This window comes from Athene noctua, chromosome 2, assembly GCF_965140245.1.
Source record: "Athene noctua chromosome 2, bAthNoc1.hap1.1, whole genome shotgun sequence".
Classification (NCBI taxonomy): Eukaryota; Metazoa; Chordata; class Aves; order Strigiformes; family Strigidae; genus Athene; species Athene noctua.
The window spans coordinates 106266858-106283336 of record NC_134038.1 but is presented as its reverse complement, the minus strand read 5'-3'; the positions used below and the strand labels follow the sequence as shown (position 1 = coordinate 106283336).

The window sequence follows — 16479 nt, the reverse complement described above, 5'->3', positions numbered from 1 at the left end:
AAAAAACCCAAACAAATCCCCATCTTCCCCTTAAGAGACAGTAAGCATATTTTAGTTACATCATGGCATTTGAATGACATAATTATCTGGGTTGGAAAAAATGTGGAGAATCTTCACCATCACAATTATTTGAAGCCAAATTTTAATATGTAGTATTAGGGTCAAGGCACCTCTTGTGAATGTTGCTTGTTTAATTGCAGATTATGGATGTGGGGTGGCCTGATCTCCATGCTCCGCCTCTTGATAAGGTGTGCACCATCTGCAAGGCTATGGAGTCATGGCTGAACAATGATCCTCAACATGTAGTAGTGATCCATTGCAGAGTAAGTGAGCTTTGGGTTTACATATTGCCTATCAGTTTGTATTTATTTTCAAAAACCTTGTCCTTTATTCTACTCATTTTGAAAAATAACAAAATAAGTTTGATTTGGTTTTGTGTGCCAAATCTTCAGTCGATTTAAGAAAGATTAAATCCGCTACCTTGCGTGCTTGTTAAATACTACTTTTTACAATAACTAAGGTTCCAGCCCCTGCTCTGGTTGTAGTATGCAGTGATGTTAGTTTGCGTCCTTCAAACTGCCGCTGTCACTGCAGTGCCTTACAGCAAAGCTGTCATTGTGCGGTGTTCCTACTTCTCCTTGCTTCCTCACAATGAAGGGAAATAAAGAGAAGCCTTAATTAAGTGCAGATAAAATGAATTCAGAACTGAGTTGGTAGTTGTGCTGGTGACATTTGAGGCAAATCTGTCTCTGTATCACCGGCAGATGTTACTCTAAACAGAATGAGGGTGATAATGAGACCAAAATTTCTTTTCAAGTCAGGTGGTATAATCCCCAGTCCTGAATTGTTTGCAGGCAGAATGCGATGTTTGTATGAAACACTGTTGCATTCTTACTAGTTTCAGGACTGCTGACAGGAGAATGGCCCATACATGGGACAAAAGAAAATGGGGCAAAGTGTTCCTAGGTATTTTATCTACAAATTGGTAATGCGTATTGTTGATTAATGCCTTTCCGTAATTACTTTAAAGTTTCCAACCCCGAAGACAGATACAGCTGCTTGTATCAGCTGAAAGACTGAAATTGTTTTGAAATCTGTGAGAATTACTGCATGGTAAAGTGTACTGAATTTGTGTGACATGAATTATTTAGTAAGATTTTGGAACATTTTTTTTAAATTGTCCGTAGAGAAATAAGTAATAACTGTTAAAAATCTCAGGTGCTGGAGAGGTGAAAATGTCCAAACCTGTCAAAAACTCATATGCTTTCCAAAGTAGGTATTTTATAGCATTTCATGCCAGAAATTGCAACATTGTCTAGACTCATGTTTAATGTTCTCTGGAAAAAGTAATATAAAATTAGCATAGTTGACACAATGTTTCTACTACTGGTCAAGACTTTTTTTTTTTGTAAAATAATTTCCTACAAGTCAGTAAGACATGACAGATACATGCGTAGCTATCATACTCAGTGTTTTTGTGTCACTTGTCTATCTGTGAAAGCTGGCTGACAAGCTGCTGCCCATCGTTACAACCTTAGCAACAACACAGAAGATGAATGAGAAAAAAAAAGACTCACTGAATCTTCTGTCTCAATGTCTTGTTTAGTATGGATCTTAAAATAATGCCCAGTGTAATAAATTGTTATTATTCCCTTTTTCCTAATACAGGGAGGAAAAGGAAGGATAGGCGTAGTCATATCATCATATATGCATTTCACCAATGTTTCTGCAAGGTAAGTTGTGTATAATGCATATTGTATGGTTTTTACAATTAAGGAAACATCAGAAAAAGATGCCTTTAAATTGTCAGCTTACTGGTTGTCAGTTAAATTTTGTCAGGTTTTCTTCTTAAAGATTCTTAAAGCATGTTTTAAAACAGCCTGCTTTCATGACAGTATTCTTGTGCTCCTGCTTTCAGCAGGAGGTTGGACTAAGTGACACTCTTAAGGTCCCTTCTAATCTGAGATATTCAATGATTCTGCAGGAAAATTCTCTAAAGGGTCTTTGAAGATGAATGAAGAAACATGCAAATAACCATTTTTATATGATATCATCATCTTTATTCTGTTAAGTCCACTTATTTGTCACATCCATCAAGTTACCTCTTTTGAATTAATGAGAAGCTATTTCTAAAGTACTTAAGGAAAACTGTTATTAGAATCTGGAATCAATATTTGAATAGGGAATTCCTAGACATCGACCAAAGTACAGATTGCATATTAATAAATAAAATAACTTTATCTTCTAGTCAGTACAAACAATAGATGTCTGATTACTTAGTTTTAATTGTTTCTTTTAGAGTGCTCAAATTATGAAATGACAATTTCTGTTAACAAAGTAAAATTTGATAAATGACCTCAAAAGGATGAAATGTGGGGGCTTTGGGGGTTTTAATCAAGTTGTTTTCCCTTGGTCTCTTTTATATAAACATATATAAATGTATTAAAATAAAGATGCACTGTAAAAAAACCCCATGGATAAACCATATTTGGTTCTGAATTCACACCAGTCTGTCAGTAATAGATTTGAGCCATTACTATAGTGGATGAAGTCCTGAATCTTTATAGGCTAATAGCAAATTACTCATGGATTTCACTAAAACTAGCATCTGGGAAAGCAATCCGGGTTCACTCTGGTAAACCCAATGGCTGGGTAGTTGTAGACTAAGAAATTAAGTGCATTATATACACCAATATGTGCTGAAAAAATAAATATATATGTCTTCAAGTAGTAATTGGGGCAGTCATTGCCACAATTTTGTAATATTTTGTTGAGAAGTATTGTGAATGACAAGATCTGTCAAGCGAGGATAGTATAGTACTGTGATGTGATCTCAGTGTTGCAATATTGTGTCATCCTTAAAGGTGGTACCTGGCTATAAACACATTTTATAAATGCCATAAGAGAACAACACCTGGATGTGATTGTAAAGCCCAGCGATGAAAGGCATCATCTTCTACCCCAAAGAAATTAATGATTCCTGCCATGAGGTTGTAGGGGTGGAGAGGGTTTGGAAGCCAGCCTTTAAATTTCTGTACGTCTGTCAGCTCCTATCCAAAACTTAACTTTTCTGTGTAGCAACGAGGTTGGGGAAGTTTCCCAGATAGCTTTTGTATACCTGGAGCATTATCAAGACTCTTCAAAATGGTACACAGCAACCTCACAGAAGCAGAAATTACTGCAGGTGCTGCTGTTGAGAGGGTGCCAGCTGCTGTGTCAGAAATGGTACTTGGAAGACTGAGGATGTTCACATTAAACAATGTGAACATCCTAGTTATCTGCATGCAAGTGCCAAAAAATCTAGGCTTAGTGAAAAGCCTTTTGATGTGACCTCCTTTTGGTTATATGTTAGAAATATTTGATTTCCTCATTTTGAAAGGAATAACGTGCGGTCAAATTTAATGAGGGCAAACAGAGCTCATTGTAGTAGTTGGTAAACTCTGTTTACTGGTGAAGTACTATCAGTCTTTGGCCAGTTACAAGGGGGTTACTTAAATTCTGGGTGGTAGTGTGGGTGAAGATGTATGTTGGGTTGGGTGAAGGAGAGAGGTTTTGGGTCAGTATTATAAGCACACACCATGTAATCTTTAACATCCATGAAGAAAAGGCATAACTTTACAGCCTGATCCAGCACCCTATCAAGACAATCAGTAACTTTTGATTAATTCTTAGAAAGGGTATACATTTCAGTTTTAGCCTGATATGCAGATGTATACTTTGTGCAGGTTTTTTTCTTCAGAACTCATTTAGGTTGAACTAGATGTGGAATTTAAAATTTGAAATTCCAGAGTCTAATTATTTTGAAACTTCTGCTTTATTAATGTCCTGATGTTAATTAACACTGTCAACTATATCTGTTAAGAGACGGGTTGTTTATCTGTTATGGATATGACAGAATCAGTATAGTATGTTACTTGGCATTTGTGATTAACAGCATTCTAACTGATTTTTGGCACTTCAGTTTCTTTTTTTTATACCCTCTTGCTTTTCTCTGCACGGATGCAGAAGGCACACATCAGAGCCGTTCTGGATAGAAAATGGAAGAAAATGTACTTTTCTAAATATGTTGCTCCTTAATTATGTATTTGAAGAGTTTGTGATTGTCGATGCAAAACATTTCTTTTTCAGAGATTGACCTTTCATTTTAAACATTCTCTCCATTGGTGGCTCAGGGCACAGGAAACAAAGACTGTACGGATTATTTGTCTGCTGAAATGATCCTGTAGCCTGGCATCTTTTGCATCTCATACACCATACTATGGTCAGAGCTAGGCAGTGCTTTTCATTCCATAATGTTGCTGCTTCTTTTTAAAAAAGAGACTAAATCTTTATTTTGCGGAGAGAACTCCCCAGTGGCAGTCTCAGGAAATTATAGCAAGTATCCTTCTTTTTCAGCCTGAGCTGCTTGGCTTTGCTAAAGTATATTACATTATGACTTTAACATATTCATGTTGGAAATATGCAATCCAGTTAATTGAATAAAAGAGTGGGTGCTTTGCCTCAGGAAGGAAACTTCCTTAAGCTGTGGAATGAGGAGGTGTCAGTGGAAAAAACATTCTTGTCTGACCCATAAGTGCCAGAGTTGTTGGTTAGATGCTTCTTTTTCTTTTTCCTTCCTTTCCTTCTTTTTCCTTACCAATATTTTGGCATATTTCAAGCAGTAACCTGCTGAATTTCCAAGATAACCCCAAACTGAAATAACATGGTATCTCTTTCTCTGTCTTGACAGTGCTGATCAGGCTCTAGACAGATTTGCTATGAAGAAATTCTTTGATGATAAAGTTTCAGCTTTAATGCAGCCGTCCCAAAGAAGGTATTTAATTTGTTTCTGATTCATACCAATAAGAAATGTCATTGTTATCTTCTGTCCCTATCCGTTACTCTCTCCCCTGCTATGTGAAGGTTATTTCCACAAGATCCTCCGGTGATTCCTGAACTCTCAACGTTTTATCTTTTATTAATATTCCTTGATTGATGAGATTGCTCCTTCACTTCCTGCACATAACCTGAGAGAGATAAGACCTTTTCTACCACGCTGGTATCTACATGTGTTCTTACTGTATTGTTTGCTAACAAAAAGAGATGCCACAATCTATTTCTCGATTGCTCCAAGATAACAATAAACTCATTTTTTCTGTGGTATAAATGATGTGTATGGAATCTGTGTTGATTAGTGTGCAATAAAGATCTTAGTACCTCTTGTTTGAAGGATCTGCAGATTATGCATCTGCCCTATATCCATGCTAGTAAATTTTTGTCAAAGCATGCATTATTCATTCTGTCTATTTGGATGTCTTAACTTTTCAGTCTGTCTGCATGGATAAGGTTGAGTTAGGACTCAAAGTAAGCAGTTTGGAAAGTGAATAGTTCTGGGGTTTGCATTTAGCTTACTGCCAAGAGGTAATGAGGGATTCTGTACCAAAAGAGATTGCTATCTCTCAGACAAGTAATTGTCATATAGGTGAATCTTCTTCTAGAAACATAAAGTATCAACTCTATTTAATTTAGTAATTACTGTTTGGTTTTGGTCTTAATCAGCATGTGTACAGTAGGTTTTTAAAATTTGTTTAAAGGATAAGGCTTTGCTAGTAATCAAACTAGAAAAAATAAGCAGTAACAACGAGTGTAAAGCATTTGGTTCTGTTAATCTCTAAATAAGCAAAACTCTTTCGCTACTTCTTGAATCCATTTGGTGGTCTGCAGAGCTCTTTGACTTGAAAAATCGTAACACAGCATTCCATTAAACTTGAAATAAACTTTTCATTTCCAAAATAAAGTTAACGGGCCTCTTTTTTTTTTTTCTCACTTTTATGCCTGCATATATATGTGCATTGCATTTTAATAATAAGGATTTGAGTGGTGCTGACCAGATAGAGAAGTGTGAACCATAGGAGCAAAGGGAAATAGATGTTCTTAATCTTCTCATCAGGTAGACTCATGCAGCAAGCATATTTCCATAGGAGCTGAGGATCCTCACAAGCAGCCTCTGTGAATTGTGCATGAAAGCAGTTTTTACAGCCATATTGAGAGGAAGCTTCAGTAGCTACTAACTTAGGTGATACATATGCAAGCCCTAAAGCTAGAGGTGAAATAGGTGTAAACAGTGATATCTAGCTTTCCTACCCTCTTCAAGCACAGTTGCTTAATTCTTCTGGGGGATGGGAGCAGAAGTCTCAGAGAGACTCTGTTCACCTCCTGACTGATGGAATTAGTGTCTTTGCTCAGCAGGACTGAACTTGAGCTGCCCTTACCGTCTTCCAGATACATGCACACACAGGTACTCTGGAGCGTCACTCCCCATGAGGACAGAGGAGGTTCTCCAAACCATTTGTCAGAACTTTTTTTCTCCTGAACCTGGCTTTTTCTACCTCTGGCTGGCCTGGCAGTGGCTACTAATTCTGTTGCAGAGAAAGGAAAACCAACTCTGTAATACTTGTGGGTAATTTTACAGTAATTTTTTAATCTCATTTTCATCAGTTAGTGGCTTGAATCACTTTAAGGTGCTTTTTTTCCTGAAACCGTTCTTGGATAATTAATTAGTGATGTCCTTATTAAAATACAGTTGATGTATAAACATGTATAATTTGGGTGAATATCAGAACGATAAAATTTGAAAATATACCCATTATTTGTATTTTGAAACTTTTCTGCACTAAGTTTTATCCAGAAAAAAATTAAGTGCATCAATCCTGAAAATATCACTTAGGTTTTCCCCACTGCTAGTTGAATGCTGTAACAGTGGCAAAAAAAGTAACTATATACCAGGTCTCCTATTTTGAATCCATTCTGGCAATGCTTAAAGTGGATACTTATTCTCAGATAAGCAGTTGAAGGTTTGCCTGAATAAGAAGTTCAGATACAAACCCTTCATATTAAAAAAATTCTCTTAAAGCTTCAGGATAAGTCTTTGAACATGCTTCTCAAAAACAAGCCAACTGTCTATAAGCCTCTTAAATGCACTGCTTTCAGAAAGGTATTCAAAAATTCTGTCAAATTTTTCGGATAATTAAAGACAGGTAGTGGTAGAGGGAAAACATTCAGTCTGAGAGGTCACTGACAAAATGTTTTACCACATTCTTTTTTGTCACGTAGGTGTGACAATTTGTAAATTTGTGCTTTTGATACCAAATATTTTCAGAAAGACTGAAGGATGAAACCAAAAAGCAAATTTGTCTTTTCTTATTATTTCAAAATAAAGTAAGCTTTGCTAGCTGTCCATAAAATAAAACCTATTTTAAACCACCACAGCCTCTGTTCTGAGGTAATAAAGCTGTCGTTGGGCAGGATATCTTTAGTTGTGATGTTATCAGGAACATGCAGTAAGGGATCAGTTAATGAGATCTATGCAGAAATGAGGGAAAAAATGATTTTAGTTTTTCTGTACATTCCTGACAGTGAAATTAAATGAAAGTCATGTCACGGGGACTCAAAAACCCGTAAAAAAAATAAAGGAGATTGATTTCCCTTGGTTAAGGAGATAGGAGGATTTTGTTTAACTCATGTTGTAGTGATACTTGCATGTACTTGCTCGTGAGCTTTTGACCAAACCAGGTATTAAATAGCAGAAATACTATGATTTTGACATTGCTATGGTCATTTTCCTCTGTTTGGTGCTGAATGAGATTGCTTCTCATCATGACCATGTTATTTGTTTGCATTGGCCTTAATGCTAAGATTTCTGACAAGGGCACTTAACTGTAAATGGAGTGGGACCCATGTCATGCTGCTGTGAGAGCCAATTGAGACCTTCAGTTGCAACTAGAAGTGTATACCAAAATGATTGACTTTACTCTCTCTGCTGGTTCCTTTCTTATTTAGTGATGTAAATAACTAAAATAAAGACATCAACAATAGCCATGTAACAGGCATGAATTTAATAAAGTGGTAAATTAAAGTGTCTTTTCATGCTATTTTGTGAAGATTATTCTTTTGGACTTATGTGTGATGTCACAATACTATTCACTACCTATAGCCTAGAAATATGAATGTGTAAAAAATGTGTTTCTCTGGTAGCATCGATGTTTTTATTTAATTCAGATAATTTTTTATTCTTAGATATGTGCAATTCTTAAGTGGCCTTCTATCTGGATCTGTGAAAATGAATGCAACCCCCCTTTTTCTGCACTATGTTATCCTTCATGGCATCCCAAGCTTTGATGCGGGTGGAGGTAAATTACCTAACTTTTCCTATCCAAGTGTAGGCTCAAAGTCTTGTTTCATTTTGGAGCTTTCTAGAAAGCCTGTGTGAATCTAAGAGCAGAGTTGATGTTCCTTGGTATCAGACCAAATATTCCAATAAAAGAACTAGGAAAAGAGAAATATCCCAAGAGTAAAAATTACAGCAGGTGAAATCAAATTCTTGTTCCTCATTAAATGAAAAGTTGATGCTATTCATGTCTACCTAGTTTCTGAACAGTTGTGACCCCAGTCCCTGCAAAAGAGCTGAAAACCTGGTCAGATTTCAGTTATTTTCTCCTTGTTTAGGAAATAAACGTAAGTGTCATCTCTTTTCTGGTTTGAGATTGGATTTTCTGTAGGAAAGCCATTTGGATATGGTGTGATTCTAAGGTGACCTGCTACAATAAGTGGCTTTAAAATGATGATACTAAACCAAGATACTGTGTTAGAGCATAGTAAAACTATTTTTATCATCTGAGAGTTAAAAGTACCTGTTTCTGCAAATTTATGCTCATGACATTTCAAATGCTCTATTTTTGTTGGTTAGTCTTTTTGGTCTGGTTTTATTTCTAAAACAACTATTTCAAGACGACAAGGTCTTATTTGTTCTAGTAAGAAATTTAAGGGACTTAAGAGTTTAAAAAAACCCTACACTGTAGAGCGAATATTTTGTTTAATTTTGAAAATGTCTTTTGGTTTGGTTTTTTTATTCAGGTGTGGGTTTTTTTGCTTTGTTTTGGCATTCTCTTTCTTCCCTTAATAATTTTGTTTTCCTGCAGAGAAAGTGAGAAGGAAGACAATAAGGACCAAAGTGATCCTTATTTCTTTCTTTACCAGAATACTTGAAAATCCCCTTTTCCTCAATTCAGAACTAGTCTGAAGATCAGGAAAAAGTGACTTTTTCATAAGATATAATCAGATACTGTTGTTCACGAAAATGAATCTGTCAAAGCCAATTTTGCTTTGAAGGATATTTTGACAGTTAACATTGTGCCACTTTGCTCAGTTTGGATGTGTGTGAAGCTTCCTAGTTGTAATGTTCAGGTAAAGGAAAATAATTACAGAACAGTCTTTTCTATTGACTTCTTTTCAGCTTGCCGGCCTTTCCTGAAGTTATACCAGGCTATGCAACCGGTTTATACATCTGGAATATAGTAAGTTGTAAGCATTTTTCTTTATGTTTTAATCCAAGTTTTAATTCTCATAACTAAGAATTGCATAGTCTTTTTGGTTTGTTTTTGTTTCTTTAAATCATAAATTTTATTTTCCTTTTCTCTCCTGTTAAGTAGCGTAGGGCCAGAAAATCAAAGCCGTATCTGCATTGCTATAGACCCTGCCCAGCTTTTGAAGGGAGATATTATGGTAAGTTCATTGTATGGAATAAAATCTAGTACTGTGTCATTTAGTTTACAGTCTCTGACCTGGTTTGCATTCTTGTAAAAAAAAATAGAGCAAATGGTTGCACACAGACTACAAAGCAGGTTATTAAGTTAATTTAGTCATCATTTTTGAGTTTTATAGGAATCAAAATTCCTATAAAACTCAGACTAGAAGGCTTTTAGGAGCCGAAACAATTGCTCTCAGCATTCCCGTTTCATAGCATCACCAAGTACAGTAAGGCCTACGTCACTATTTTCTTTATAAAAAATGCTTTGGGGAGCATTTGTAACTAGCCATTAAAATACCCTTGTCCTGTAATTTGTCAGGTAACACACACAGTCGTAGAACTATATGCTATAAATAAAATACTTAAGTAATTCTGAACTCTTTTGGGACTGAAGAAGGTGTGATATCAAGTAAAAGCCTTCTGATTATACAAGCACTGCAGTATTTAGAAAGCAATTTTATATGCACTAATATAGTGCGTGTAATTCCCTGTGTGCAAATAACTGGTTGAATTGAAGCGCTATCATTTTAAGTCTCTGCTCTCTCCCTTGTTGAACACAGTTATGCACAGAGGAAGCAAAGAAGGAGAGTTGCTGTGCTTTTCAACTTTTTAAACTAAAAGGACAGAACAATGTGTGGAATGAATGGTGGGGGGAATATGGTCAGAAAGTATTCCTGGTCTAGACTTGCTTGTCTTAAGTTTAGAGAATTTGTTAGAACAGTGTGAATAGTATGTGGTGATACAGCCCAGCCACAGCTGTTGAAAAGCTGTACTGACATCTTTAAATTCATGTAGGTATTTCCCAGCATATTACAGCAGCTTGCATTAATTCTTGAATATGGTGTTAGAAGGTGGTGAAGTCAGAACTCAAAGTTAAGCTTAGACTTCATTGAGAACTTATTATGTATACTGAGCCCTAAAAGATGTTTTAGGTATCCTGTGTATAGGTGTTACTGATTGTAAGAGAGGCCAGATTTTCATAAACAATTGCAATTCTATGTAAGTAAATTGTTTAACATATGCTAAACTGAAATTATTCAAGGCTGTTTCTTTGAATCAGAAAGTAGAAAGAAGTAGGAACTATGTATTTCTCTGAACTGATCCAGATTCAGCATTTTTTATGAACATGATTTTGTAAAAATCTTCTGAGTAAAGCCAGGACATGTGCAAAGCCAAAACTGTTGACCAGTTGGAAAAATATATAGCTTGTGTAGAGAATACCTGAAAAAACTCACCTCTGGTATATGAGCTGAAACATTTCAGAAGCTGTCCTAGAAGTTGTCCAGAATTACTGAGTATTTTCTGTCTAGAACACTTTTCTTACTCTGCCTTAAAACAGGGTGATTTTTATTGTCGTCTTAATGCATTTCAGTACCATCTTCTTTATCATGAAATCCTCTATTATCAGGATAGTATCATAAAATTTTCAATCCTGTGATTAAGGTTACCAAAATTTTATATATATTCCTGTAAGAATTCTGAGTAGCTTTGTATTACAGTTGACTCAGGGAATTAGTAGGTAAAATATCCATAGGTTTAGTCTAAGGGAAGGTGATGTTAGAGAGTAGGTGTATTGTGTTCATCTTTAGCTGCTGAAATGTTATTTTTATAGAGTTCTGTGTTGTTCTAGCCAAGGTGTCAAAACCTACTACCAACTTCCCACAGTAAATTGAAACAAGATGCTGTCATCACTAGAGTAGGTTTTAAAAAAGTCCTGAAATAGATGTAATTGTCTTGCTTCTAAAAACTCAGCATATTCTTCAGTTATTTTGAAATGGGTGTGCTGTAATTCAGTTGTACATTTATTTGGTATTGTGAAGAAGTATGGATACAAGTCAGCATTCCAACGTTGTACTGATGAATGTTGTGATTCTGAATCATAATCTACTGATTGGTGACGGATAGTGATGAAAACAGTAATTATTATTTTTACACATTCAGAGCTATCTTGCCTTGGGCCTGTATAATTTTAAAGGATTGAATAACGCATACACTGCTTGTTACAACATCAGAGGTGTCTGCAGGAATTTGCTCTGTGGCTGCTTTACTTAGTAACTAATGCATACATTGTATGCATACATACAACTAATGCCGTTTGTTCGGCTTCATACGAAATGACTTCCTGACATCTTTCTCTCTCTTTCTAGCTGAAGTGTTATCACAAAAAATACCGGTCAGCTACTCGTGATGTGGTTTTTCGCCTTCAGTTTCACACTGGGGCTATTCAAGGACATGGCCTTGTGTTTGGCAAAGAGGATTTGGACAATGCCAACAAAGGTACTTGCCTTCTGTGGTTGGTTGGATGTGTATGTGTGCGGGGGTGCATGTGTGTGCCTGTTGATGTGATGATCATCTTTAGGACCTGTTTTTAAAAGGATTCTTGTTTTTTCTCCATCCCTAATTTTAGGGAAAGGGAGACTGCTTTGTGTTAGTTAACACATAGCATGTAACACAGGAAAACCCCTAATGAGAAGAAATGCTCTTCAAGTGAGTTAACTTGTCAAAATAATTCAGATGTTCCTATGTAGTCCTTACCTCCTCAGACATTTATAAAAAAACCCAGACGTTTGTTTAAAATGGTGACTCTGTTAGTCACCATTACAGGAAATAAGATGAGCTAAGCGAATCCCTTTTTTGGCTGATGAAAACAGTCACAAAATTTGATACTGTGTTTGTGACCTAGTCTGCTTGAGTACGGAGATCTTCTAATATTCTTCAGAATATCCAAAAATGGAGGCAAATTTTTCAGACGCATTTGAAAATGTTTTGTTTGTATTTTACAAATTATTTGAGTTTTATTTTTATAGAGAGGATTGTAACTTCCTCACCCTAACTTAGTAATAGCAAACTAAAATCAAACGTATTTTCCTGCAACGTACGGCTACACAAAAGTTTTGTGGTCAAGTATTGCAGTTTAGCCAACACAGAGAACAATTTTAGTTTGCTCCTGGGTGTGTTTTCCTTTAAAAGCCAAATCCAGCCATATCTGTCTAGAGAGAGGTTTGCAAAGAACTGTGTATCTCTTCTGCTTTTGACTGTTCCTGGAAGTAAATAAAACTCTCAACTGACACCTATGTGGTGTTCTTTGGAGAATGTGTGGGGCAAAGAATGTAGCTCTTTTAGAAGCAAATTGCTAAACTGCAAGTGAGAAGGGAAGAGTGATGAGGGTAAGTGTGTTAACTGTAGAGAAACCTGATTTCTGAGTGCCTTGGAAATGTATTCCTGGGAGATCATTTGCTGAAATACTGTCCTTGGTTTTCAGATGACCGTTTCCCTGATTACGGCAAAGTAGAATTAGTGTTTTCAGGATCTCCGGAGAAAATTCAAGGTGAGTATACAGAATACAAAATTGATTAGTTTGAAAATAAACCATATTGAAATGTATAATTTAAAAAAAAATATATCTTTTTTTCCCTCTTTTATTCCACTTCTCTTGTAGAAGATCTGAACTTCAACTATACTGTTAAAATATGTAATATCATTACTCGTTGAAATTGAGAAATGTAATGAAGAGTCTTCATTTACATCAGCATAGGAGCAGTCAGATTTTGTTTTAAAACTATACCAGAACAGTTGCTGACGACTAGTTAAAAATATGTTTATATCTGTGTAAAGCATGCATAGTATAGGTATCTTGGCCTAGCATAAGTGACTGAAGTGGCTTATCCCATAACCTTTTTTGAATGTTGTCATAACTGATTATGTCTGCAGTGGTGAAATTTGGACTGTCCTCAGTTTAGAATAAAGAGATACAACTATAGTTTTGTTGGAAATGCTTCTGCTCTGAAGTTATTTGAGGGTATATCATGTATGCCTCCAGAATTCTATAGTAATGTGTCTAAAATCATAGATAATTAGGACCTGCAATAAGAACTTAAGATCATGCTTTATATTTGTTTAATTCTATTAATGGATTTCTCACTCATTTTGTCGTGTCTCAAAAAGTAAGGATTCTGCCTGAGACTCAACGAAAACCAAATATTCTTAACTGTCTCGTACATATTCCCATTCAGTGTCCTGTAAATTGCATGTATTCTTTTACTTTCCCTACGTTTGATCATTTAGAAACTTGTAGTAGCAGCCAGCAAGAAGTTGGATTCTGTCCAGCTGAACATGAAGATCTCAGCCTGTTGGAAAGTCATATAAGAAAAACAGTTTTATAAATAAATTTGTCTCGCTTGTTCTAAACATTTCTGGATAGTAAGTGCTTGAAGAGAGGCCAGCTGATGTATTTGAAAATGGATAATAGGTTTTTTTCAAGTCTCCCTTAGATGGCAAATCAGAGGTGTGTTTTTTAGCAGGCTCCAAGTTGTTGGAAAGTAATTGGAAAGTTCTAAGTAATTGGAAATTTGTGTTCAGTTTTTACCTAAGGGATTAACTGGCTAGGAAAAAGAGTTCACCTTGAAATCCTTATTTACAATCTCTTCAAAATTACTTTTCCCCATACAAAAATATTATAGAATCATAGAAAAACTGAAGGATATATCTAGTCCATCCTCCTGCTGAAAGTAGGGTCATCTGGGAGATTGGAGCAGGTGGCCCAAAGCTTTGTCCAGTCAAACCTTAATTACCTCAAAGGATGGAGACTTCACATCCTCAATTGGCAGTGTTCGGATGTCTGACTGTCCTCACAGTGGATTTATTTTTTTTCCTTATATTGACTCTGAACTTCTCTAGATTCAATTTATGTCTGTTCCTTGTTGTCATTCCACCTTGCTCACACCTGGCTCTGTCTTCTCCATGGCCTTTGGGGAGCTGCTCTCAGGTCCCACATAAGAGTATCTCAGCTCCACACTGTGTCACATAGACATACACAAGTCTATGAGACCAGATGAGATATACCCGAGGGTGCTGAAGGAGCTGGCTGGGGTGCTCGCCAAGCCGCTTTCCATCATTTACCAGCAGTCCTGGGTGACAAGGGAGGTCCCAACAGATTGGAAATTGTCCAATGTGATGCCCGTATATAAGAAGGGTTGGAAGGATGATCCAGGAAATTACAGGCCTGTCAGCTTGACTTCAGTGCCCGGGAAGCTGATGGAGCAGCTCATCCCGAGTACCATCACACAACACATGCGGGACAACCAGATGCTCAGGCCCAGTCAGCATGGGTTTATGAAAGGCAGATCCTGCCTGACAAACCTGATCATCTTCTACGACAGGGTGAGCTGCTTATTGGATGAGGGAAAGGCTGTGGATGTTGTTTAACTTTACTTCAGTAAGGCCTTTGACACCGTTTCCCACAGCATTCTCCTGGAAAAACTGGCTGCTTGAGGCTTGGATGGGCACACACTTTGCTGGGTAAAAAACTGGCTGGATGGCCGGGCCCAGAGAGTTGTGGTGAACGGAGTTAAATCCAGTTGGTGGTCGGTCACGAGTGGTGTCCCTCAGGGCTCGGTTTTGGGGCCACTCCTGTTTAACATCTTTATTGATGATCTAGACAAGGGGACCGAGTGCACCCTCAGTCAGTTTGCAGGTGACACCAAGCTGGGTGGGAGCGTTGATGTGCTGGAGGGTAGGGAGGCTCTGCAGAGAGACCTGGACAGGCTGGAGCCATGGGCTGAGGCCAACTGGAGGAGTTTCCATAAGGCCAAATGCCGGGGGCTGCCCTTGGGCCACAACAACCCCCAGCAGCGCTACAGGCTTGGGGAGGAGTGGCTGGAGAGCTGCCAGTCAGAGAGGGACCTGGGGGTGCTGATTGACAGCCGGCTGAACAGGAGCCAGCAGTGTGCCCAGGGGGCCAAGAAGGCCAATGGCATCCTGGCTTGTGTCAGCAATAGCGTGGCCAGCAGGGACAGGGAAGGGATCTGACCCCTGTACTGGCACTGGTGAGGCGGCACCTCGATTCCTGTGTTCAGTTTTGGGCCCCTCACTACAAAAAGGACATTGAATGACTCGAGCGTCTCCAGAGAAGGGCAACGGAGCTGGTGCAGGGTCTGGAGCACAGGTCGTACAGGGAGCGGCTGAGGGAACTGGGGGTGTTTAGTCTGGAGAAGATGAGGCTGAGGGGAGACCTCATCGCCCTCTACAGCTCCCTGAAAGGAGGGTGCAGAGAGCTGGGGATGAGCCTCTTGAACCAAGTAACAAGCGACAGGACAAGAGGGAATGGCGTCAAGTTGCACCAGGGACGGTTTAGACTGATAATAAGAAGTATTTATTTCCAGAAGGGGTTGTTAGGCGTTGGAATGGGCTGCCCAGGGAGGTGGTGGAGTCCCCATCCCTGGAGGTGTTTAAGAGTCGGATTGACACAGCGCTGAGGGATATGGTGTAGTTGAGAACTGTCAGTGTTAGGTTAATGGTTGGACTGGATGATCTTCAGGGTCTTTTCCAACATAGATGATACTGTGAAGAAGCCCTGGTCCCTCAGTCTTTCCTTACAGGGCAAATCCTTTAGTTCTGACCACCCTGGTCACCCTCCCCTGAACTTGCTTCACTTCATTCATATCTTTCTTGTATTGTGTAGCTCGAAACTGGACACTGTATTTCAGAAAAGAACTGACTGTAATACAGTTTTTAAGAAAGAATGCACTTTCCAAGGAGATGAAACACCTAAATAGTTAGGTTACAAACTTCAGAAATTTGTCTTGTGACAAACATCATCACAGAAACTCTCTACAGATGGCTTCTGCCTGGATATAAAAGTGCAGGACCATAGCATTCTTGTCCTAATTTTATCTATCCTTACTTTGAAAGTCACACCACGTGCATAATACTCTGCTGTTTTAGAACAATTTACAATAGGACTTCTTTGTGAGACACAGACGAAAAGTGGATTTCTTTGTTCCCTAATCTAGATAGAGGAACAAAGGCAGAAAGCTGATTTGATTTGTATCAGTGTCAAAGCGATGTTCAAGGTCATGAGTTCTTGATGTCTGTGCTTTGCTTTTGAATCACTGGACCACACCTAAATTCCTCAT

At 37.8% G+C, this 16479-nt stretch overlaps 1 protein-coding gene across 7 annotated transcripts in view; it reads left to right on the top strand.

Moving 5' to 3' along the window:
* TNS3 (tensin 3) overlaps positions 1-16479 on the top strand; it is a 240535-nt gene that overhangs the window by 128544 nt on the left and 95512 nt on the right. For 6 of the 7 annotated variants that reach the window (XM_074899804.1, XM_074899806.1, XM_074899802.1 and 3 more), the window contains 8 exons: positions 201-323; positions 1669-1733; positions 4730-4813; positions 8056-8168; positions 9272-9332; positions 9465-9540; positions 11713-11842; positions 12828-12893. In XM_074899804.1, the coding sequence (XP_074755905.1) occupies positions 201-323; positions 1669-1733; positions 4730-4813; positions 8056-8168; positions 9272-9332; positions 9465-9540; positions 11713-11842; positions 12828-12893 (718 nt within the window). The remainder of the gene's footprint in view (positions 1-200; positions 324-1668; positions 1734-4729; positions 4814-8055; positions 8169-9271; positions 9333-9464; positions 9541-11712; positions 11843-12827; positions 12894-16479) is intronic. The other variant, XM_074899803.1, reaches the window with a different exon arrangement.